The sequence below is a fragment of the Scyliorhinus torazame genome, chromosome 14 (assembly GCF_047496885.1).
Source record: "Scyliorhinus torazame isolate Kashiwa2021f chromosome 14, sScyTor2.1, whole genome shotgun sequence".
Taxonomy (NCBI): domain Eukaryota; kingdom Metazoa; phylum Chordata; class Chondrichthyes; order Carcharhiniformes; family Scyliorhinidae; genus Scyliorhinus; species Scyliorhinus torazame.
The window spans coordinates 7285465-7308413 of NC_092720.1; the positions used below are offsets into that span (position 1 = coordinate 7285465).

The 22949-nt window shown below is 50.1% G+C and overlaps 1 protein-coding gene across 2 annotated transcripts; it reads right to left on the bottom strand.

The window, feature by feature from the left end:
- Positions 1 to 8576: 8576 nt before the first annotated feature.
- On the bottom strand, positions 8577 to 19673 carry LOC140389503 (uncharacterized). Of its 2 annotated transcripts, none has more exons than XM_072473650.1 (2): positions 19569 to 19673; positions 8577 to 11808 (listed from the first exon to the last, which is right to left on the bottom strand). In XM_072473650.1, the coding sequence occupies exon 2, from the start codon at positions 11786 to 11788 to the stop codon at positions 10688 to 10690; it is 1101 nt and encodes a 366-aa protein (XP_072329751.1). In that variant the 5' UTR covers positions 11789 to 11808; positions 19569 to 19673; the 3' UTR covers positions 8577 to 10687. The 2 variants fall into 2 exon arrangements, with proteins under 2 accessions (XP_072329751.1, XP_072329752.1); XM_072473651.1 differs by lacking the exon at positions 19569 to 19673 and adding an exon at positions 15508 to 15642.
- Between the last annotated feature and the right edge of the window lie 3276 nt (positions 19674 to 22949).

Below are 22949 nucleotides of genomic sequence, written 5' to 3' on the forward strand. Positions count from 1 at the left end.
TTGGACACTAAGGGCAATTTGGCATGGCCAATCCACCTAACCTGCACATCTTTGGACTGTGGAAGGAAACCGGAGCACCTGGAGGAAACCCACGCACACACTGGGAGAACGTGCAGACTGCGCACAGACAGTGACCCATGCCAGGAATCGAACCTGGGACCCTGGAGCTGTGAAGCAATTGTGCTAACCACAGAGGTACCGTGCTCCCCTATCTATTAACGTTTTGGATATAGGGTTTGAAGGTATACTGCAGCCAAATTTGCAGATGACATTAAAATAGGTGGGAAAGCAAGTTGCAATGAGGAAATAACATATTTACATATGGATAGGATAGGTGAGTGGGCCAAACTTGGATAAGTGTGAGGTTATCCATTTTGGTCATAAAAATATAAAGGCAACTTAATTTCTAAATGGAGAGAAACTTCAAAGTACTTTGGCGCAGAGGGATCTGGGTATCCTTGTGCAAAAATTGGAGAAAGTCAGAATGCAGGTGCCACAGGTAATAAGGAAGGCAAATGGAATTTTGATATTAATTGCTAATGGAATAGAGTTAAAAGTAGGAAAGTGCTGTTGCAACTATATAGGGCATTGATGAGATCCCATCTGGAGCACTGTGTACAGTCTTGATCCCTTTGAGGAAAGAGATAAATGCATTGAAGACAGTTCTGAGAAAGTTCACCAGATTGATTCCAGGATGAAGGACTTGTCTTGTGATGAGAGTTTGAACAGTTTAGGCTGACACTCGTTGGAGTTTGGAAGAATGAGAGGAGATTTAATTGACGTATATAAGATGCTGAAGGGGTTTGACAGGATCGACTAGAGTGGATATTTCCCCTTGTTGGACATTCTAGAATGAGACTGTAGTTTTAGGCTAGGGGCTGGCAGATTTAAAACCTAAATTAGGAGGAATGACTTCACTCAAAGGGTGGTTAATCTGCGGAATTCTCTACCCCAGAGTGCAATGTCAGCGGAACACGAAACACATTTGAGGAGGAGATAGATTGGGAGGGATTCTCCGTTTTGCCAGCGCCTGGGGGTTTCCCGATGGCGTGGGGCTGCCCCACAATGGGAAACCCCATTGACCGGCCGGCATAACAGAGAATCCCGCCGGCGGGTCGGGGCAGAAAAGTGGCGCAGTGGGGTGGGGGGGGGGGGGGGGGAGAGAATCCAGCCCAGGATTTTAGTGATATGGAGAAACAGTTGAAGAACACTGGATACTGCAAAGGCTGTGGGCCCTGATGATATTCCAGCAATAGTCCAGAACTTGCTGCGCCCCTAGCCAATCTATTCTAGTACAGCTACAACACTGGCATCTACCTGCCAATGTGAATAATTGGCCAGATGTGTCCTGTACACAAAGTAGGACAAATCCAATCAGTCAATTATTGTCAATCAGTCTACTCCATCATCAGTAAAGAGATGGAAGGAGTCATCAATAGGTCTATCAAGGAGCACTTACTCAGCAATAACCTGCTCATGGACACTCGGGTTGGGTTCTACCAGGGGCACTTAGTCGGCTTCGTAGCACAGTGATTAGCACAGTTGCTTCACAGCTCCAGGGTCCCTGGTTCGATTCCCGGTTTGAGTCACTGTCTGTGCAGAGTTTGCAATTTCTCCCCATGTCTGCGTGGGTTTCCTCCCGGGTGCTCCGGTTTCCTCCCACGGTCCACACATATGCAATTTAGGTGGATTGGCCATGATCAATTACCTCTTAGTGTCCAAAAGGTTAGGTCGGGGTTACTAGGTTATGGGGTTAGGGTGGAGGTGTGGGATTAAATAAGGAGCTCTTTCCAAGTGTCAGTGCAGACGCAATAGGCTGAATGGCCTCCTTCTGCACTGTAAATTCTGTGATTCTATGAGTTTCTGACCTCATTACAGACTTGGTTCAAACATGGACAAAAAAATTGGATGCCAGAAGTGAGAGTGACTGCCCTTGACATCAAGGCAGCATTTGACTAAGGGGTCCTATCAAAACCTGGATCAATGGGAAAACTCGCTGCTGGCTGAAATCATACCTAACATTCCTGTTCCTCTTTCTTATGGTCTCATGTTTGCAAACAACCAATTATGTAATTACTTAGCCTCACCACATGAAGGCAGGTGTGAGACTGGTGCAGCTTCTGAAGAAAAACATTGGAACATTACGAGTTGTACAGAATCCATTCCAAGTGGTTCGCCTTCTGTGTGCGATTATATTCTTGTTGTCAGCCCCAAATTCTTCCACTCTCTAATTTTATCAGATACAGAGAAACAATTTTATCTGCGGAAACATTCATTCATGCTTTCGTGACTCTAGATTTGACAATTCCAACACCCCTCAGGCTGGTGTCTAATATACTACCTTCCACAAACTTGAGGTCATCCAGAACTCTGCTTTCTGTGTCCTAATTCACAATAAACCCCACCCCTGTATCACCCACAACCAATTTCGCTTCCCTATCACCCACAGCAAATCTCATTCCGCCCATCACTCTCAACAAATCTCATTCTCCCTATCACTCTCAACAAATCTCACTCCCCGTATCACCTACAACAAATCTCACTCCCCCTATCACCCACAACAAATCTCACTCCCTGTATCATCCACAGTAAATATCACTCCCCTATAACCCCACTGCTGGCAGGGGCACGCCGCGCTGGAAAACAGCTGGCGGGATCAAGAATCCCACCCCTTGATTTTAAAATTCTCATTGTTTTTTTTTCAAATCCCTTATTGCCTTTTGCCCATCCCCTTCTCTGTCACCTCCCGGCACTTCACAATCATCCAAGATATTCCCACTCCTCAATTTCTGGCCTCTTTTGCATATTCCCAAATATAATTGCCTCACCATTGGTGGCCGTGACTTCAGTTGCCTCGGCCCAAAACTTATTGAACAGTGGTTAGCACAGTTGATTCACAGCTCCAGGATCCCAGGTTCGATTCCCCGCTTGGGTCACTGTGCAAAGTCTGCACGTTCTCCCCGTGTCTGTGTGGGTTTTCTCCGGGTGCTCCGGTTTCCTCCCACAGTCCAAAGATGTGCGGGTTAGGTGGATTGGCTATGCTAATGTGTCCTTAGTGTCCAAAAAGGTTAGGTGGGGTTACGGGGAAGTGGTGAAGGTGTGGGCTTATGTGGGTGCTCTTTCCAACGGCCGGTGCAGACTTGATGAATGACCTTCTGCACAGTAAATTCTATGATCCTCCCTGCCCCCCTCGGCCACTTTGCAACATTCTCTTCCTTGCAGACATTATTTAAAACCTTCCTCTTCACCCGTCCTTGTACCTCCTTTTGTGGCTCAATGTCATACTTTATTTTGTCACATTCCTGTGAAGAACTGGGGGACATTTCATTTTGTTGAAGGTACTGTATAGGTGCAAGTTATTTAGCGGGGTTGCTGCTTCAGAACAACGGGACACGGGCATAAAATTCGAGCCAGGTTGTTCAGGAATTATGTCAGGAAGCAGTTCTTGACAGAAAAGGTAGTGGGAATCTGGGATTCTCTCCCCAAAATAGCTATGGATACCTAGAGTCAATTGGAGCTTTCAGTACTGAGATTAAAGAGTTTTTATTGGAAAAGATTATTGAGGTCTGTGCAGCAAAGGTGGAAAAAGGTGTTGAGGTACAGTGCAGCCAAACAGAAGAACACGCTGAGGGGCAGGATGGCCAAGTCTGCTTTCTACATCATCTGCCAAATAGAACGGGGAGTTTAGACATCAGCACAAAGAGTGCCAGATTGGTGATGTGAACCATCAGGGCAACGATAGGGGGCAGTGCAGTTGATTCAGGAAGATGAGAGAATAAATCAAATGGCATCTATTGCCTCAGCACCAAAGGGGTTATATTTGTGAAATGTGTCTGCTGGCAGGTTTTTAAATTTGCTTAAAGCTCTTTGTTGGGGTGATGTTTTTGGGAGGGATGGCATCATTGTAAGGACAGTACTTCAAAAGGGTTTCTATCACCTTGAAGGGATATGAGCAAGAGAAGTCCTCCGCCAGAGGGGGCATTGCTGGTTAGTGACCACCTTGGTTTGAATTGGAGCTCCCCTGTTTATTGTTGATTAGATACAGGGTTGGATAGAGTAAAGCTCCCTCTACACTGTCCCCATCAAACACTCCCAGGACAGGGTACAGCACCGGGTTAGATACAGAGTAAAGCTCCCTCTACACTGTCCCCATCAAACACTCCTGGGACAGGTACAGCACGGGGTTAGATACAGAGTAAAGCTCCCTCTACACTGTCCCCATCAAACACTCCCAGGAGAGGTACAGCATGGGGTTGGATACAGAGTAAAGCCCCCTTTACACTGTCCACATAAAACACTCCCAGGACAGGTATAGTACGGGGTTAGATACAGAGTAAAGCTCCCGCTACACTGTCCCCATCAAACACTCCCAGGAGAGGTACAGCATGGGGTTGGATACAGAGTAAAGCCCCCTTTACACTGTCCCCATCAAACACTCCCAGGACAGGTACAGCAGGGGTTTAGGTACAGAGTAAAGCTCCCTCTACACTGTCCCCATCAAACACTCCCAGGACAGGTACAGCACGGGGTTGGGTATAGAGTAAAGCTCCCTCTACACTGTCCCCATCAAACACTCCCAGGACAGGTACAGCACGGGGTTGGATGCAGAGTAAAGCTCCCTCTACACTGTCCCCATCAAACACTCCCAGGACAGGTACAGCACTGGGTTAGATACAGAGTAAAGCTCCCGCTACACTGTCCCCTTCAAACACTCCCAGGAGAGGTACAGCATGGGGTTGGATACAGAGTGAAGCCCCCTTTACACTGTCCCCATCAAACACTCCCAGGACAGGTACAGCACGGGGTTAGATACAGAGTAAAGCTCCCGCTACACTGTCCCCATCAAACACGCCCAGGACAGGTACAGCACGGGGTTAGATACAGAGTAAAGCTCCCGCTACACTGTCCCCATCAAACACTCCCAGGAGAGGTACAGCATGGGGTTGGATACAGAGTAAAGCCCCCTTTACACTGTTCCCATCAAACACTCCCAGGACAGGTACAGCACGGGGTTAGATACAGAGTAAAGCTCCATCCAGCAGTGGAATTTAATACTCTCCCATGTGGTGAGTTTTGTTGTGACCCCACTACCCTATCCTGTAACCCCACCTAACCTTCACATCTTTGGACACTAATGGGCAATATGGCATAGCCAATCCACCTAATCTGCACTTTGGACTGTGGGAGGAAATCAGAGCACCCGGAGGAAACCCACACAAAGGGAGAACGTGCAGACTCTGTAGACAGTCACCCCCGGCTGGAATTGAACCCGGATTCCTTGGGCGTCATTCTCCGACCCCCCAGCGGGTCGGAGAATGGCCGTTGGCCGCCGTGAATCCCGCCCCCGCCGGTTGCCGAAGTCTCCGGTACCGGAGATTGGGCGGGGGCGGGAATTGGGCCGCGCCGGTTGGCAGGCCCCCCCCCCCCCCCGCTCAATTCTCCGGCCCGGATGGGCCTAAGTCCCGCCGAGAAATTGCCTGTCCCGCCGGCGTAAATTAGAGTAGCTATTTACCGGCGGGACAAGGCGGCGCGAGCGGGCTCCGGGGTCCTGGGGGAGGGGGGGGCGCGGGGCGATCTGACCCCGGGGTTGCCCCCACGGTGGCCTGGCCCGCGATCGGGGCCCACCGATCCGCGGGCGGGCCTGTGCCGTGGGGGCACTCTTTCCCTTCCGCCTCCGCAACGGTCTCCACCATGGCGGAGGCGGAAGAGATTCTCCCCACTGCGCATGCGCGGGAAACTGTCAGCGGCCGCTGACACTCCCGCGCATACGCCGCCCGGGGATGTCATTTCTGCGCCAGCTGGCGGGGCAACAAACGCCGTTTCCGCCAGCTGGCGGGGCGGAAATCCCTCCGGCGCCGGCCTAGCCCCTCAATGTCGGGGCTCGGCCCCCAAAGATGCGGAGCATTCCGCACCTTTGGGGCGGCGCGATGCCCGTCTGATTGGCACCGTTTTGGGTGCCAGTCGGCGGACATCGCGCCGTTTGGGGAGAATTTCGCCCCTTGTACTGTGAGGAAGCAGTGCTAACCGCTGTGCCACCAGGCTGCCTAAAGGTCATGCTGTGGGGATGCCGGTGTTGGGACTGGGGTGAGCACAGTAAGAAGTCTCGCAACACCAGGTTAAAGTCCAACAGGTTTGTTTCAAACACTAGCTTGCGGAGCACTGCTCCTTCCTCAGGTGAATGAAGAGGTATATTCCAGAAACATATATATATATTATATATTATATATATATAAAAATAAGACCATAAGACCATAAGACATAGGAGTGGAAGTAAGGCCATTCGGCCCATCGAGTCCACTCCACCATTCAATCATGGCTGATTTCAACTCCATTTACCCGCTCTCTCCATAGCCCTTAATTCCTCGAGAAATCAAGAATTTATCAACTTCTGTCTTAAAGACACTCAACGTCCCGGCCTCCACCGCCCTCTGTGGCAATGAATTCCACAGACCCACCACTCTCTGGCTGAAGAAATTTCTCCTCATCTCTGTTCTAAAGTGACTCCCTTTTATTCTAAGGCTGTGCCCCCAGGTCCTAGTCTCCCCTGCTAATGGAAACAACTTCCCTACGTCCACCCTATCTAAGCCATTCATTATCTTGTAAGTTTCTATTAGATCTCCCCTCAACCTCCTAAACTCCAATGAATATAATCCCAGGATCCTCAGACGTTCATCGTATGTAAGGCCTACCATTCCTGGGATCATCCGTGTGAATCTCCGCTGGACCCGCTCCAGTGCCGGTATGTCCTTCCTGAGGTGTGGGGCCCAAAATTGCTCACAGTATTCTAAATGGGGCCTAACTAATGCTTTATAAAGCTTCAGAAGTACATCGCTGCTTTTATATTCCAAGCCTCTTGAGATAAATGACAACATTGCATTTGCTTTCTTAATTACGGACTCAACCTGCAAGTTTACCTTTAGAGAATCCTGGACTAGGACTCCCTAGTCCCTTTGCACTTCAGCATTATGAATTTTGTCACCGTTTAGAAAATAGTCCATGCCTCTATTCTTTTTTCCAAAGTGCAAGACCTCGCACTTGCCCACGTTGAATTTCATCAGCCATTTCTTGGACCACTCTCCTAAACTGTCTAAATCTTTCTGCAGCCTCCCCACCTCCTCCATACTACCTGCCCCTCCACCTATCTTTGTATCATCGGCAAACTTAGCCAGAATGCCCCCAGTCCCGTCATCTAGATCGTTAATATATAAAGAGAACAGCTGTGGACCCAACACTGAACCCTGCGGGACACCACTCGTCACTGGTTGCCATTCCGGAAAAGAACCTTTTATCCCAGCTCTCTGCCTTCTGCCTGACAGCCAATCGTCAATCCATGTTAGTACCTTGCCTCGAATACCATGGGCCCTTATTTTACTCAGCAGTCTCCCGTGAGGCACCTTATCAAAGGCCTTTTGGAAGTCAAGATAGATAACATCCATTGGCCCTCCTTGGTCTAACCTATTTGTTATCTCTTCAAAGAACTCTCAACAGGTTTGTCAGGCACGACCTCCCCTTACGAAATCCATGCTGATTTGTCCTAATCCGACCCTGCACTTCCAAGAATTTAGAAATCTCATCCTTAACAATGGATTCTAGAATCTTGCCAACAACCGAGGTGCAAAACAATGCTTAGAATGCGAGCATTTGCAGGTAAGTAAATGTTTACAGATCCAGAGACAGGGGTAACCCCAGGTTAAAGAGGTGTGATTTGTCTCAAGCCAGGACAGTTGGTAGGATTTTGCAAGCCCAGGCCAGATGGTGGGGGATGAATGTAATGCGACATGAATCCCAGGTCCCGGTTGAGGCCGCAGTCGTGTGCGGAACTTGGCTATAAGTTTCTGCTCGGCGATTCTGCGTTGTCGCGCGTCCTGAAGGCCGCCTTGGAGAACGCTGAATGCCCTTGAATGCTGAAGTGTACCCCGAGTGGAAGGGAACATTCCTGCCTGGTGATTGTCGCGCGATGTCTGTTCATTCGTTGTCGCAGCGTCTGCATGGTCTCGCCAATGTATCACGCTTCGGGACATCCTTTCCTGCAGCGTATATGGTAGACAACGTTGGCCGAGTCGCACGAGTATGTACCTGGTGGGTGGTGTTCTCACGTGTAATGGTGGTATCCATGTCGATGATCCCTTCCAGTCGGGGAACACTTCAGCCGTCAAGGGCATTCAGTCTCTGGTCTCCGGGTAAGCGTTCTCCAAGGCGGCCTTCAGGATGCGCGGAATCGCCGAGTAATTTGCTTTTATCTTTATAGAAACTGCCTGTTATTTATTTCCATCAGTGCTTGAAGTGAAAGGGCACAAAAGAAAACTGATGAAAATGAATAAAATTGAGGCAGTTTTGTGCATTTATATAAAAGGAAATATTTTCCATGAGAAACCTGTTTTTTCAGCCAACATTACTGTCCATTGTCGTACGGAAAAAATAACTTGCATAAAATCATCAAACACTACTACATAGGTGGAGGCCATTCAGCCCCATCATGTCTATGCCAGATCGTTTGAAGAGCATTCAGTTTGTCCCTTTGTTGCTGCCCTCTACAGGAATCAACTGATGAAACAGACACATCAGTCCTCAACAAGTTTTGATTTAATACAGCTTTTTATTTAATTCGTTAAGCTTATTGAAACAGTTACATAAGTTTCAAGGCTCACAAGAACTAACAATACTACCCAATAGAGAGAACTTGGCTAGGCGCACTGTGGATGTGTGCTGGGAGTTGCCAAACTCGGTCTTGTCTTGTAAATGTAGATCCCAGGGTTATCGCTGCTGTATCTCGGCAGTCCCTGCTTTTCATAAGGTTTCAGTTCTTAGTTCAGAGCTCATTCATATAAGAAATCCTGTAGCACATAGGCCTCATTTTTCTTTGGGAAAGCCTTAATTTTGCTGTTCCAAAACAGTGTTGTTAGCAAAACATTCAGTTGCAAGCCATAACTCTATCTATTCCCATGAAATTCATTTTACACAACTGCAGTTTTCACAAGTCTGTTAGCCTCTTTTACCATCATGCCTGACGATACGTTAGCCATTGTCCTCATCGCCACAATTTTCACAGATGTTTGTAACTGTTTTTCCAAGTATTTATCCAATTCCCTTTTTAGCTTACCCTGGAATTATATCCATTACCCTATCAGGCAGTGAATTCCAAATCTTAATCAATCTTTCTCAAATCACCTCTGGTTCTTTTGCTACACACAATGTATCATTTTATCTTTTTAGAATGTTACAAAGCAATTTGCAACAATTAGTAAGGATGTTACAAGTTACAGAGGGACACAGATAAGCTGCAGTGCTGGGCTGAGGTGGCAAAAGGAGTTTAATGCAGAAAAGTGTGAGGTGATTCATTTTGGAAGGAATAACAGGAAGACAGAGTACTGGGCTAATGGTAAGTATCTTGGCAGTGTGGATGAGCAGAGAGATCTCGGTGTCCATGTACATAGATCCCTGAAAGTTGCCACCCAGGTTGAGAGGATTGTTAAGAAGGCGTACGGTGTGTTAGCTCTTATTGGTAGAGGGATTGAGTTTCGGAGCCATGAGGTCATGTTGCAGCTGTACAAAACTGGTGCGGCCGCATTTGGAGTATTGCGTGCAATTCTGGTCGCTGCATCGTAGGATGTGGAAGCATTGGAAAGGGTGCAGAGGAGATTTACCAGAATGTTGCCTGGTATGGAGGGAAGAGCTTATGAGGAAAGGCTCAGGGACTTGAGGCTGTTTGCGTTAGAGAGAAGGTTAAGATGTGACTTAATTGAGGCATACAAGATGATCAGAGGATTGGATAGGGTGGACAGTGAGAGCCTTTTTCCTCGGATGGTGATGTCTAGCACGAGGGGACATAGCTTTAAATTGAGGGGAGATAGATATAGGACAGATGTCAGAGGTAGGTTCTTTACTCAGAGAGTAGTAAGGGCGTGGAATGCCCTGCCTGCAACAGTAGTGGACTCGCCAACACTAAGGGCATTCAAATGGTCATTGGATAGACGTATGGATGATAAGGGAATAGTGTAGATGGGCTTTAGAGTGGTTTCACAGGTCGGCGCAACATCGAGGGCCGAAGGGCCTGTACTGCGCTGTAATGTTCTATGTGCAGTCACTACTTTCTTTTTTAAGAACGGTAGAATCCCTGGAACATTGAAATGGAACAAGTTTCTGGATGGGATACTGTGAGAATCATGGAATCAGAGAGCATGGAGATTTTCCTCACTTGGAACATGAAACATAATCTTTCATGAAATATGGTCTGAGCACATAGGATAATTTAATCCCATTTATTCAGGAGGTGAATAGGTCATGCAATATTGCTTAACACAATATAATGTTTTATCACCTAGAACTGCACAGAATCTACAGCATGGAAACAGGCCATACAGCCCAACTGATCCATGCCACATGATTATAGTCTACATTGAACCCCCTCCTATTCTAATTACATCTCTCCATCTGGCCACAATGTACCGCTTTCTGCAAAATAAACAGTGCAAACATACATTGTATAAAGACAATTCTTCAAACGGTATATCACTTTCTCCAAACTGTTCCCTGGTAATAATGCAGAAAATACATGGTTACATATCAAACCAATTTTTCCAAAGGCCACTCTGGCTTTTCATGAATTTTCTTGAAGAAAAAGCCCAAACATCTCCAGTATCGTGATATTTAGTGCAGCTCAAAATATCCTGGTGAATATTTTGGGCGATTACTCTTCGCTTGCCAAGGCCGGATTGCGTTCCCGTAACTCTGGCATGACTGCTCTGGTGTAGAAATCTTCCAGTTTATCGACAGCTTTCTCCCAGAACTTTGCGTCAGATTCCACTGGGATAATGGCAACCTCACGGTTAGTGTAGACCACGAGGTCAGCCTTGGGGAGGTCCAGGACCGCCAGCTGGCACTGAATCTGGGTGAAGTAGGAGTGACCCTTCTTCAGCTGAGGTTCACCTCTCTTATTTTCCAAGCAGAAGTTGCTGTCTTCACAAGCCTGGCTGATAGTGTGATTCCTGTGCTTGTAGGGACACTTGACCTCCAGGAGGCTGACTGTATCTCCAGTTGCTTTGTCAACCACTACTCCATCAGGACTTGCTGCCAACCAGTTCTTCACTGGGTCAACGAAGAGCCCACATGGTTGGACAGAAATTTGCCGTCCAGTCTTCTCAGACTTCAGCTTCTCATATTTTTTGATAGCAACAGACTCATTCTCGACCCCCCATTTCATCGCGGGAGTCGAAACCTTTGAACCTTGGCCCACAATGGACTTCAGATAGGACTGAGGGACCTCGGTGCTTTTTCCATTCACAAATTTGCAATGGGAAATCTTGTGCGCGACTGAGGCTGTGATCCGGTTTCTGCGCTGCTCAAACCAGGCTGGGTTCTCTCTTTGACCCCGTGTCTCTTTCTCAATATCAGCTACCCTCTGTTTACTGATCATCATTGGCTGTGAGGAATTGCTAAGTTGGTCAGCTTGGCTTTTGGTGCCTGCTGCTTTGCCCAATGTCTTGGATCCAGAGTTGGCATTACCAACAAACGCCGGGGGTCGCGTGCTCCCTGCTCCTCTGGTGATTGACTTTGCGGATCTTTGAGCTTCAGGGTTTCTGGTGTTAGGAGTTGGTTTCGGAAGTCTTCCTTCACTTGAAGATTTGGCTGAGCTGGGACTCCCAACCGTTGCTCTTCCTCCCCGGCTACCAGATCCCGAACCTCTGGGACTGGCTGCTTTAGTAGCAGGTGGTAGAGGTGCCTCCTGAGGCACAGGTTGGTTTGCGTTAGCTCCCCCCTTTCTCTGATGATGAGATGGCCTTGCTGCCATTTGGAAAATAGTTCAAATTTCTGCAAATAAAAATACCAATTTAAAAAAAATAAAAATAAAAAAAAAATAAAACTTTAAAATGAAATTTTGCATCAGTCAAAAGAAGCAGGTGAGATGGTGCAATAGAAGAACAGAATTAAGCAACAATTCACTTAAACAGAGGGTGGCAAGAGTTCAGGTGACAATAATAGCACAGACCGGATCGGAGTATTTGTTTCATTAGAGCAAAGGTAAAAAAGGATCAAATGTGATGCAAGTTATTATTGGGGTAGTGGTTACATTGCTGCACTAGTATTTCTGAAAATGTGACTTCAAACAGCAGCACAGGGGTTAGCACTGTTGCTTCACACCTTCAGGGTCCCGGGTTCGATTCCCGGCTTGGGTCACTGTCTGTGCAGAGCCTGCACGTTCTCCCCGTGCCTGTGTGGGTTTCCTCCGGGTGCTCCGGTTTCCTCCCGAAAGACGTGCTGTTAGGTAATTTGGACATTCTGAATTCTCCCTCTGTGCACCTGAACAGGCGTCGGAATGTAGCGACTAGGGGCATTTCACAGTAACTTCATTGCAGTGTTAATGTAAGCCTACTTGTGACAATAAAGATTTTTATAATTATTATATTGCGGGAAGAGCATGGGGGAAGTGGGCCTAGTAGGTGGTCTTTCAGAGGTTCGGAGCGGACCCGAGGGCAGCATGGTAGCATAGTGGTTAGCACTATGACTTCACAGCGCCAGGGTCCCAGGTTCGATTCCCGCTTGGGTCACTGTCTGTGCGGAGTCTGCACGTTCTCCCCATGTCTGCGTGGGTTTCCTCCGGGTGCTCCGGTTTCCTCCCACAGTTCAAAGATGTGCAGGTTAGCTGGATTGGCCATGCTAAAGGTTAGATGGAGTTGCTGGGTTACGGGGATAGGGTGGAGGTGTGGGCTTAAGTAGGGTGCTCTTTCCAAGTGCCGGTGCAGATTTGATGGGCTGAATGGCCTCCTTCTGCACTGTAAATTCTATGATAACTATGATGGAAGAAATGGCTTCCTTTGACACTGTAGGGATTCTATGGAGAAGCTCGGGGTCAGATCGATCAAAAACAACCTGTGAGGAACAGAGATAATGGCAACTTGTCTTCCCAGTGTTTAAAAGTAGCAAGTGATAGCTCATTAAATAAGTGTTATGACAGCAAAGAGACAGTGGAGAATGAGAAAGAGGGAAAATATAGTGTGGTGAAAGTTAATTCTGCACAGGGTTATATGGGCCTTAGGTTTATGGCCAGAAAAAAAAGTAGGGCAAACAATTTAAAACAGTTTCAAAAAGGGAAGTGGATAAAACTTGGAAAAATAAACAAAACAACTATGAGAACGGGGAGTAGATTGGAATGGAGAGGATATGAGGGAGCTGGCACATGCAGCATGATGGGCTGAATGGTCTCATTATGTGCTGCAATTCCATCAACACAGAAACGCTTACAAAAAAGTTTCTTTGTTGCCTTTGATAGATTCTGTCACCCAGATAAGTCACAAATGCTTGTTCAAAAGAAGTAGGTTTTAAGGAGTGTGTTGTAAAAAAAATGTGTACAGAGTGAGAGATAGCAGAAAGATTAATGAGAGGGTATTTTAGAACTGGGCTAAAGCAGCTGAAGGCGCGGCAGTCGGTGGTGGAGTGCTTAAAATCAGGGATGGGCAGGAGGTCCGAACCGAAAGAACACAAGTGTTTGGTGTGTTTTTGGACTGGGGGGTTTACAGCAGAGTTTTGGGTCAGCTCAAGTTAATGAAGGGGGGGGAAGATTGAAGGACGACTAGCAGAGCATCTGAAGAATAAAATTGGCAATTAACATTCACCACAAATCTCTGCTTTCTGCCCTTAGTCAATGATGCAGTTGAGTAGATCACAGTCACCAATCGCCAAGTTGCCGCGCGTGTCCCGCCACGTCGCCCCGACGTCCGCACGCGATTCTCCCCCCCCCCCCCCCCCCCCCCCAAACCGGCGCGGCGAGAATCACGGCTGGCCGCTGGGAGAATCGCCGCTCGCTATTTGCAACGGGCGAGCGGCGATTCTCCGGCCCGGATGGGCCCAGCGGCCTGCCCAATACGACGGGTTCCCAACGGCAGGGTGGTTGGGGGGGTGGCAGTGGGGGGGGGTTGGGGTAGCAGGGCAGTGGGGGGGGGGGGTTGGCAGGGCAGTGGGGGGGGGGGGGGGGGTGCACCTGACCCACCTACCTAATCCCATTTACCAGCACTTGGCTCATAGCCTTGAATGTTAAGACGTTGCCAAGTGCTCATCCAGGTACCTTTTTTAATGATGTGAGACAACCCGCCTCTACCACCCTCCCAGGCAGTGCGTTCCAGACCGTCACCACACTCTGGGTACAAAAGCCTTTCCTAACAGCCCCCTAAATCTCCCGCCCCAAACCTTGAACCTGTATCCCCCTCGTGACTGACCCTTCAACTAAAGGGAACAGCTGCTTCCAACATGTGCTGTGCAGCTTTAAATGGGGTCGGTATGGAGGTGGTGGCAAGTTCCCAACTGCAGAGGAAGAGAGGGAAGAGGGGACAGTGGGACTCAGTGCAGAGTTCTTTCAAACAGCTGGCACACGCTGGATGGGTGGAATGGTTTCCTCTGCTGTGCGATTCTGCTGTGCAACTGTGGCCCTGTCAAGCACTCAGTAAAAGAGCAGAGAAACATAGCAAAAATAAATCTGGGGATTGGAAACAGCAGCGAGTAAAATGATCACTTTTCCCCAGTGAGTCAGTGACTGGGATGGGAATCGTTTGCAGAGTTATAAATAGGTTGATAAAGTATCGCTCTGTCAAATGGGTCTTGTTCTGACTTGTCACTGATGTGTTTTTTTTACTTAATATCCCTAGCTGGCATGAGTCACGGGACATGGGCAACAGGAAATTACTAACTGGGAGCTTTTCTGGTAGTGCGTCATTGTTACAGAACTGTTCCGACTCCACAATTTACATTGCTCAACCGGGCAACAAGCATAAATTTGGTGTTCTGGATTCATAGAACCATAGAATCCCTGCAGTGCAGAAGGAGGCCATTTGGCCCATCGAGTCTGCATCAACTCCCTGAAAGAGCACCCTACCTTGGCCCAATCCCCCACATTTTTTCTATAACACCCAGGAGGATTTTATCATGGCCAATCCACCTAACCTGCACATCTTTGGACTGTGGGAGGAAACAGGAGCACCCGGAGGAAACCCACGCAGACACGGGAAGAACATGCAAACACAGACAGTCACCCAAGATTGGAATTGAACCTGGGTCCTTGGTGCTGTGAGGCTGCAGTGCAAACCACTGTGCTACCGTGCTGCCCCATGATTAATCAGGGGATTTCTTGATTAATGAGGGATCAGGGGGAATGGTGGAGAAGACTCGAATGGCCTAATCCTGCTCCTATATCTTATGGTCTTGTGGTCTTACAAGCAGTCGCTCCACAAATCCTCAAGTCTCCAGAATTGTGTGAGTTGGAGTTTAGGGTCCAGGCTCCTGGGACAGGTTTTGGGTCTGGGAGGGTGGGAATTGTGGATTTGGGACAAGCCCTCATTTCTCCAGACATGGGAATCTGCTCAAAATTCAGGAATCTGCAATTAAATGTAACAGAAAACACATGGCAGCAGGTTAAACAGGAAGAAAACCAAATCTAAAACGTCGATCTCAGCGAAACTTCTAAAGAATCTGTGAATATAAATCTCACCCCTCCCACAAATCAGGGAACGGACTCCTTACCTGGGACTCAGGAATTCTCTCCTCCTTGTTTAAATCAGGATTACAGTGCGCTAAACTCCCGAGTGTGATGTCTTCTTGCCAGTTCCAGACAGATAAACCTGTCACCCTGAGGCCACAGGCTCCACCTAATGTCTGGTGCAACCACTTGACATTTAAAGGCAGGCAGCAGAATTTAAAAGGGCAATGCACGATGGAACGTGGACCCCACTTTTTTTATGGAATGTGGGCATCCATCCCTAATTGCCTTGAACTGCTGCCTCACAGTGCCAGAGACCCAGGTTCGATTCTGACCTTGGGCGACTCTCTATGTGGAGTTTGCACATTCGCCCCATGTCTGCGTGGATTTCCTGCAGCTGCTCCGGTTTTCCTCCCACAATCCAAAGACGTGCAGGTTAGGTGGATTGGCCATGCTACATTGCCCCTTAGTTTGCAGAGCTTGGGTGCGGTTGCCAGGATGGGTGGAGGGGTGGGCCTGGTTGGGGTGCTCTTTCGGAGGGTCCATGCAGACTCGATGGGCTGAATGGCTATCTGCCGCATTATAGGGATCCTATGGAAGGTCGTGGTGAGCTGCCTTCTTGAACTGCTGCAGCCCCTGTGGTGTAGGTACACCAATGATGCTGTTAGAGAGGGAGTTGCAGGATTTCTACACGCCGATAGTGAACGGTGATATATTTCCAAATCAGGATGGTGAGTGTCTTGGAGGGGAACGTGGTTGTGGTGTTCCCATGTGTCTGCTGTCCTTGTCCTTCTAGATAACAGAAGGTGTGGATTTGGAAGGTGCTTCTGTCCCATCCAGGCAAGTGGAGGGTTTTTCATCACATTCCTGATTTATGTCTTCTAGACTGTGGATAGGTTTTGGTCAGTTGGTTTGTGAGTCTTGTCTCAGAATTCCCAACCTCTGACCTGCTCTTGCAGCCACGATATTTGTATGGTTGGTCCAGCTAGGCTTCTGGTCAATGGTGAGGATGTTGATGCTGGGAGATTCAGCATTTGAATGTCAAGGAGAATTGGTTAGATTCTCTTTCGTTAGAAATGGTCAATGCCTGGCACTTCTGTGGCAAAAATATTACCCGCCACCTATCTCTCTCTCTCTCTCTCTAGAAACCTTTTGATCATAAGATGCAAGAGCAAAAGCAAGCCATTCAGCCCATCAACTCTGCTCTTTGAAGGAAGGAGGATGTAGCAAGAGCTTACATGTGCAGATTTTTAACATTGGGAGGCTGTTGCCCTGCAGCTACCACATTGGATCTCACTGACCAGGGAGCTCTCCCACCCTTACCACCTGTCATAGGTGTATCGAAAAGATTTACAGGTTGACAATCAACCTGCTTTTGCCACGTATCAGCCCAAGCTTGAATGTTATTCAAGACTTGTTGCATTCAGGTAGAGATTGCTTCGATATCTGTGGATTTAAGAATGGAACTGAACGCTTTGCAAACAGTCAACATCCCCACTCTTGACCTTATGTTGGTGTGAAGCTATAATCCATCTACCCCCTCAGGTGGAGATGAACGATTCCATGGTCACTACCTCAAAGGTCAGTAGAGGAGAGCTCCCCAAGGTCCTGGGACCAATATTAGTCCCTCAACCAACATCACTCAAACAGAGTATCTGGTCAATATGACAAGTCCCAGATTGATTCTTTTGGCTGCGAAACTTAGTCAGTTTCTGCCTTGATGTTTCTGACACTGGGGCTGACTCTGGGGGCGATGTGGTAAAATCAGCAGCACAGCCCAATACTCTGAGAACATAGAGCATACATAGAACATAATACATACAGTGCAGAAGGAGGCCATTCGGCCCATCGAGTCTGCACAGACCCACTTAAGTGCTCACTTCCACCCTATCCCCGTAACCCAATAACCCCTCCTAACCTTTTTTGGTCACGAAGGGCAATTTATCACGGCCAATCCCCCTAACCTGCACGTCTTTGGATTGTGGGAGGAAACCCACGCAGACACGGGGAGAATGTGCAGACTCCGCACAGACAGTGACCCAGCGGGGAATCGAACCTGGGACCCTGGCGCTGTGAAGCCACAGTGCTACCATGCTACCAAACAAGGGTCCAAAGTTTCACCGTGACAGCTGGTGGGGTTTAAATAGTAAAACTAAAATATAAGGTAATGGTGACTGTGAAATGATCATCGATTGTTATAAAAACCCACATAATGCCCATTAGAGTAGGAAATCTACCATCCTTACCTGGTCTGGCCTACATGTGACTCCAGACCCACAGCAATGCTGCCCTCTGGTCACGGGAATTCAGGATGGTTAACAAATGCTGGCCTTGTCGTGGAACAATTTAAAAAAAGTACCTTTTCTGACCAATCGCAGCCCTGTTTTTCCCACTCCTCCTGGTTCTCTCTTCCGTTAACAGCAATAGGAAAGCTGTTTGACTAGGGGAGGCATGCCCTCAGCTGGCACCCAGCTCCCTGCAGCATGGAGACACTCGATAATGATCAGAACTGTGAGCTGCTTGCCAGGAACCCGGCCTTGTTCAAGTTTATCGCAGCCAAATGGAACAACAGAGCTGAGTTAAGCTAAATCAGAGTTCAGTCACACGGTTGTGAGAGGGGTTGAGTTACACTTCAGTATTTCACAATCACTGTGGAGTCACTAGCAGCTTTGTGTTACATTACAGAATGATACATAATACAAAGGGAGGTGGAAATGCAGAGTAGTTTATTCAGATAATGGAATATTCTGGCTGTCAGATTCTGTTGCTGAGAATCTACAAAGCTGCAGCATATCTGGAAAATTCAGCTGTTCTTTGTATTTGTTCATGGGACTCATAGAACATAGAACAATACAGCGCAGTACAGGCCCTTCGGCCCTCGATGTTGCACCCAAACAAAAGCCATCTAACCTACACTATGCCATTATCATCCATATGTTTATCCAATAAACTTTTAAATGTCCTCAATGTTGGCGAGTTCACTACTGTAGCAGGTAGGGCATTCCACGGCCTCACTACTCTTTGCGTAAAGAACCTACCTCTGACCTATATCTATTACCCCTCAGTTTAAAGTTATGTCCCCTCGTGCCAGCCATTTCCATCCGCGGGAGAAGGCTCTCACTGTCCACCCTATCCAACCCCCTGATCATTTTGTATGCCTCTATTAAATCTCCTCTTAACCTTCTTCTCTCCAACGAAAACAACCTCAAGTCCATCAGCCTTTCCTCATAAGATTTTCCCTCCATACCAGGCAACATCCTGGTAAATCTCCTCTGCACCCGCTCCAAAGCCTCCACGTCCTTCCTATAATGCGGTGACCAGAACTGTACGCAATACTCCAAATGCGGCCGTACCAGAGTTCTGTACAGCTGCAACATGACCTCCCGACTCCGGAACTCCATCCCTCTACCAATAAAGGCCAACACTCCATAGGCCTTCTTCACAACCCTATCAACCTGGGTGGCAACTTTCAGGGATCTATGTACATGGACACCTAGATCCCTCTGCTCATCCACACTTTCAAGAACTTTACCATTAGCCAAATATTCCGCATTCCTGTTATTCCTTCCAAAGTGAATCACCTCACACTTCTCTACATTAAACTCCATTTGCCACCTCTCAGCCCAGCTCTGCAGCTTATCTATATCCCTCTGTAACCTGCTACATCCTTCCACACTATCGACAACACCACCGACTTTAGTATCGTCTGCAAATTTACTCACCCACCCTTCTGCGCCTTCCTCTAGGTCATTGATAAAAATGACAAACAGCAACGGCCCCAGAACAGATCCTTGTGGTACTCCACTTGTGACTGTACTCCATTCTGAACATTTCCCATCAACCACCACCCTCTGTCTTCTTTCAGCTAGCCAATTTCTGATCCACATCTCTAAATCACCCTCAATCCCCAGCCTCCGTATTTTCTGCAATAGCCTACCGTGGGGAACCTTATCAAACGCAATTGTAACTCTGGGGACCAGGAGCAGTTGATGACAAATCAGATGATCTCAGCATTGTGAGGGTGGGTGGGTGGGCGGGATTCTCCAATAATGGGGCTACGTCCCCACACCCGCGAAAACACGCATGCAAATTACTCCAGACTCACCTGGGCGATTCTGCGGCTTGAAAGGGGCTCGGAGCGCTCCTCACAGCTCTGTCTGCCGAAATGGGGCCCTGCACTTCCGGTCGGAGAACCGCGCACTTCCGGTCGGAGAACCGCGCACTTCCGGTCGGGGGCCCTGTGCGTGCGCATGGCGGCGGCCGCTCCGCGTGACATGGTCGCCCCACATCGTGGACCGGCACCAAGAAGATGGGCCTCTCCCCCGCGGAGAAGATGCCCCAGCCCCCCCCCCCCCCCGCGGTGAAGATGCCCCCCCCCCCCGCGGAGAAGATGCCCCAGCCTCCCCCCCCCCCCGTGGTGAAGATGCCCCAGCCCCCCCCCCCCCCGTGGTGAAGATGCCCCAGCCCCCCCCCCCCCCCCCCGCGGTGAAGATGCCCCAGCCTCCCCCCCCCCCCCCCCCGCGGAAAAGATGCCCCCCCCCCCCCCGCGGAGAAGATGCCCCAGCCTCCCCCCCCCGCGCGGTGAAGATGCCCCAGCCTCCCCCCCCCCCCCCGCGGTGAAGATGCCCCAGCCCCCCCCCCCCCGCGGAGAAGATGCCCCCCCCCCGCGGAAAAGATGCCCCCCCCGCGGAGAAGATGCCCCAGCCTGTCCCCCCCCCCCCCCCCCGCGGTGAAGATGCCCCAGCCTGTCCCCCCCCCCCGCGGTGAAGATGCCCCAGCCCCCCCCCCCCCCCGCGGAGAAGATGCCCCAGCCCCCCCGCGGAGAAGATGCCCCAGCCTGTCCCCCCCCCCCCCCGCGGTCAAGATGCCCCAGCCCCCCCCGCGGAGAAGATGCCCCAGCCTCCCCACCCCCCCCCCCGCGGTGAAGATGCCCCAGCCTCCCCCCCCCCCCCCGCCCGCGGTGAAGATGCCCCAGCCTCCCCCCCCCCCCGCGGTGAAGATGCCCAAGCCTCCCCCCCCCCCCCCCCCGCGGTGAGGATGCCCCAGCCTCCCCCCCCCCGCGGTGAAGATGCCCCAGCCTCCCACCCGGGCGTCCGCGGACTGTGTCCGCAGCATCCACGCCGAGTGGCCGCCGGGTGGAACCATGAGTGAACCACTCAGCCAGCTGCATTTGGTGAATGGCCGCGGGAGCCACTTCCAATGGCCGCCCGGCCGGCACCGCACCGACCGCGCGCCCGATTGGCGGCAATTCTCCGGTCGCGGGTGCGGCGTCGGACATGATCTCGAGTCTGACACCCATTCGCGGCCCGAGCGCGATTCGGCGGGAGGCTCAGAGAATCCGCCCGATATTTTAAAGCCTCCTGGCTTTGAAAGCAGACCAAGGCAGGTCAGCAGCACGGTTCAATTCATGAATCCTACTCGTGACAATAAGCCATTTTCATTCATTTCATTTCAATAGTACATCATTCTCTTGACACTGACCCTCTGACAGTGCAGCTCTCCCTCAGTACTGAGCCTCTGACAGTGCAGCTCTCCCTCAGTACCGACCCTCTGACAGTGCGGCACTCCCTCAGTACTGACCCTCTGACAGTGCAGCACTCCCTCAGTACTGACCCTCTGACAATGCGGCACTCCCTCAGTACTGACCCTCTGACATGCAGTACTCCCTCAATACTGACCCTCTGACAGTGCAGCACTCCCTCAGTACTTACCTTCTGACAGTGCGGCACTCCCTCAGTACTGACCCTGTGACAGTGCGGCACTCCCTCAGTACTGACCCTCTGACAGTGCAGCACTCCCTCAGTTCTGACCCTCTGACAGTGCAGCACTCCCTCAGTACTGACTCTGACAGTGCAGCACTCCCTCAGTCCTGATCCTCCGACAGTGCAGCACTCCCTCAGTACTGACCCTCTGACAGTGCAGCACTCCCTCAGTACTGACTCTGGCAGTGCAGCACTCCTTCAGTACTGACTCTCTGGCAGTGCAGCACTCCCTCAGTACTGACTCTGACAGTGCAGCAGTCCCTCAGTACTGACCCTCTGACAGTGCAGCGCTCCCTCAGTACTGACCCTCTGACAGTGCAGCACTCCCTCAGTACTGACCCTCTGACAGTGCGGCACTCCCTCAGTACTGACCCTCTGACAGTGCAGCATTCCCACAGTACTGACCCTCTGACAGTGTAGCACTCCCTCAGTACTGACCCTCTGACAGTGTAGCACTCTCAGTACTGACTCTGACAGTGCAGCACTCCCTCAGTACTGACCCTCTGACAGTGCAGCACTCCCTCAGTACTGACCCTCTGACAGTGCAGCATTCCCCCAGTACTGACCCTCTGACAGTGCAGCACTCCTTCAGTACTGACCCTCTGACAGTGTAGCACTCTCTCAGTACTGCCTCTGACAGTGCAGCACTCCCTCAGTACTGACCCTCTGACAGTGCAGCACTCCCTCAGTACTGACCCTCTGACAGTGCAGCATTCCTCCAGTACTGACCCTCTGACAGTGTAGCACTCCCTCAGTACTGACCCTCTGACAGTGCAGCACTCCCTCAGTACTGACCCTCTGACAGTGCAGCACTCCCTCAGTACTGACCCTCTGACAGTGCGGCACTCCGTCAGTACTGACCGTCTGACAGTGCGTCACTCCCTCAGTACTGACCTTCTGACAGTGCAGCTCTCACTCAGTACTGACCCTCTGACAGTGCGGCACTCCCTCAGTACTGACCCTCTGACAGTGCAGCACTCCCTCAGTACTGACCCTCTAACAGTGCAGCACTCCCTCAGTACTGACCCATTGACAGTGCGGCAGTCCGTCAGTACTGACCGTCTGACAGTGCGGCACTCCCTCAGTACTGACCTTCTGACAGTGCAGCTCTCACTCAGTACTGACCCTCTGACAGTGCGGCACTCCCTCAGTACTGACCCTCTGACAGTGCAGCACTCCCTCAGTACTGACCCATTGACAGTGCAGCACTCCCTCAGTATTGACCCTCTGACAGTGCGGCACACCCTCAGTACTGACCCTCTGACAGTGCGGCACTCTCTCAGTACTGACCCTCTGACAGTGCGGCACTCCCTCAGTACTGACCCTCTGACAGTGCAGCACTCCCTCAGTACTGACTCACAGTGCAGCGCTCCCTCAGTACAGACCCTCTGACAGAGCGGCACTCCCTCAGTACTGACCCATTGACAGTGCAGCACTCCCTCAATACTGACCCTCTGACAGTGCAGCATTCCCCCAGTACTGACCCTCTGACAGTGCAGCACTCCTTCAGTACTGACCCTCTGACAGTGTAGCACTCTCTCAGTACTGCCTCTGACAGTGCAGCACTCCCTCAGTACTGACCCTCTGACAGTGCAGCACTCCCTCAGTACTGACCCTCTGACAGTGCAGCATTCCTCCAGTACTGACCCTCTGACAGTGTAGCACTCCCTCAGTACTGACCCTCTGACAGTGCAGCACTCCCTCAGTACTGACCCTCTGACAGT

What these genes read in the sequence shown, in the direction of transcription:
- LOC140389503 (XM_072473650.1), bottom strand. Translation starts at nt 11,788, where the DNA reads ATGGCAGCAAGGCCATCTCATCATCAGAGAAAGGGGGGAGCTAACGCA.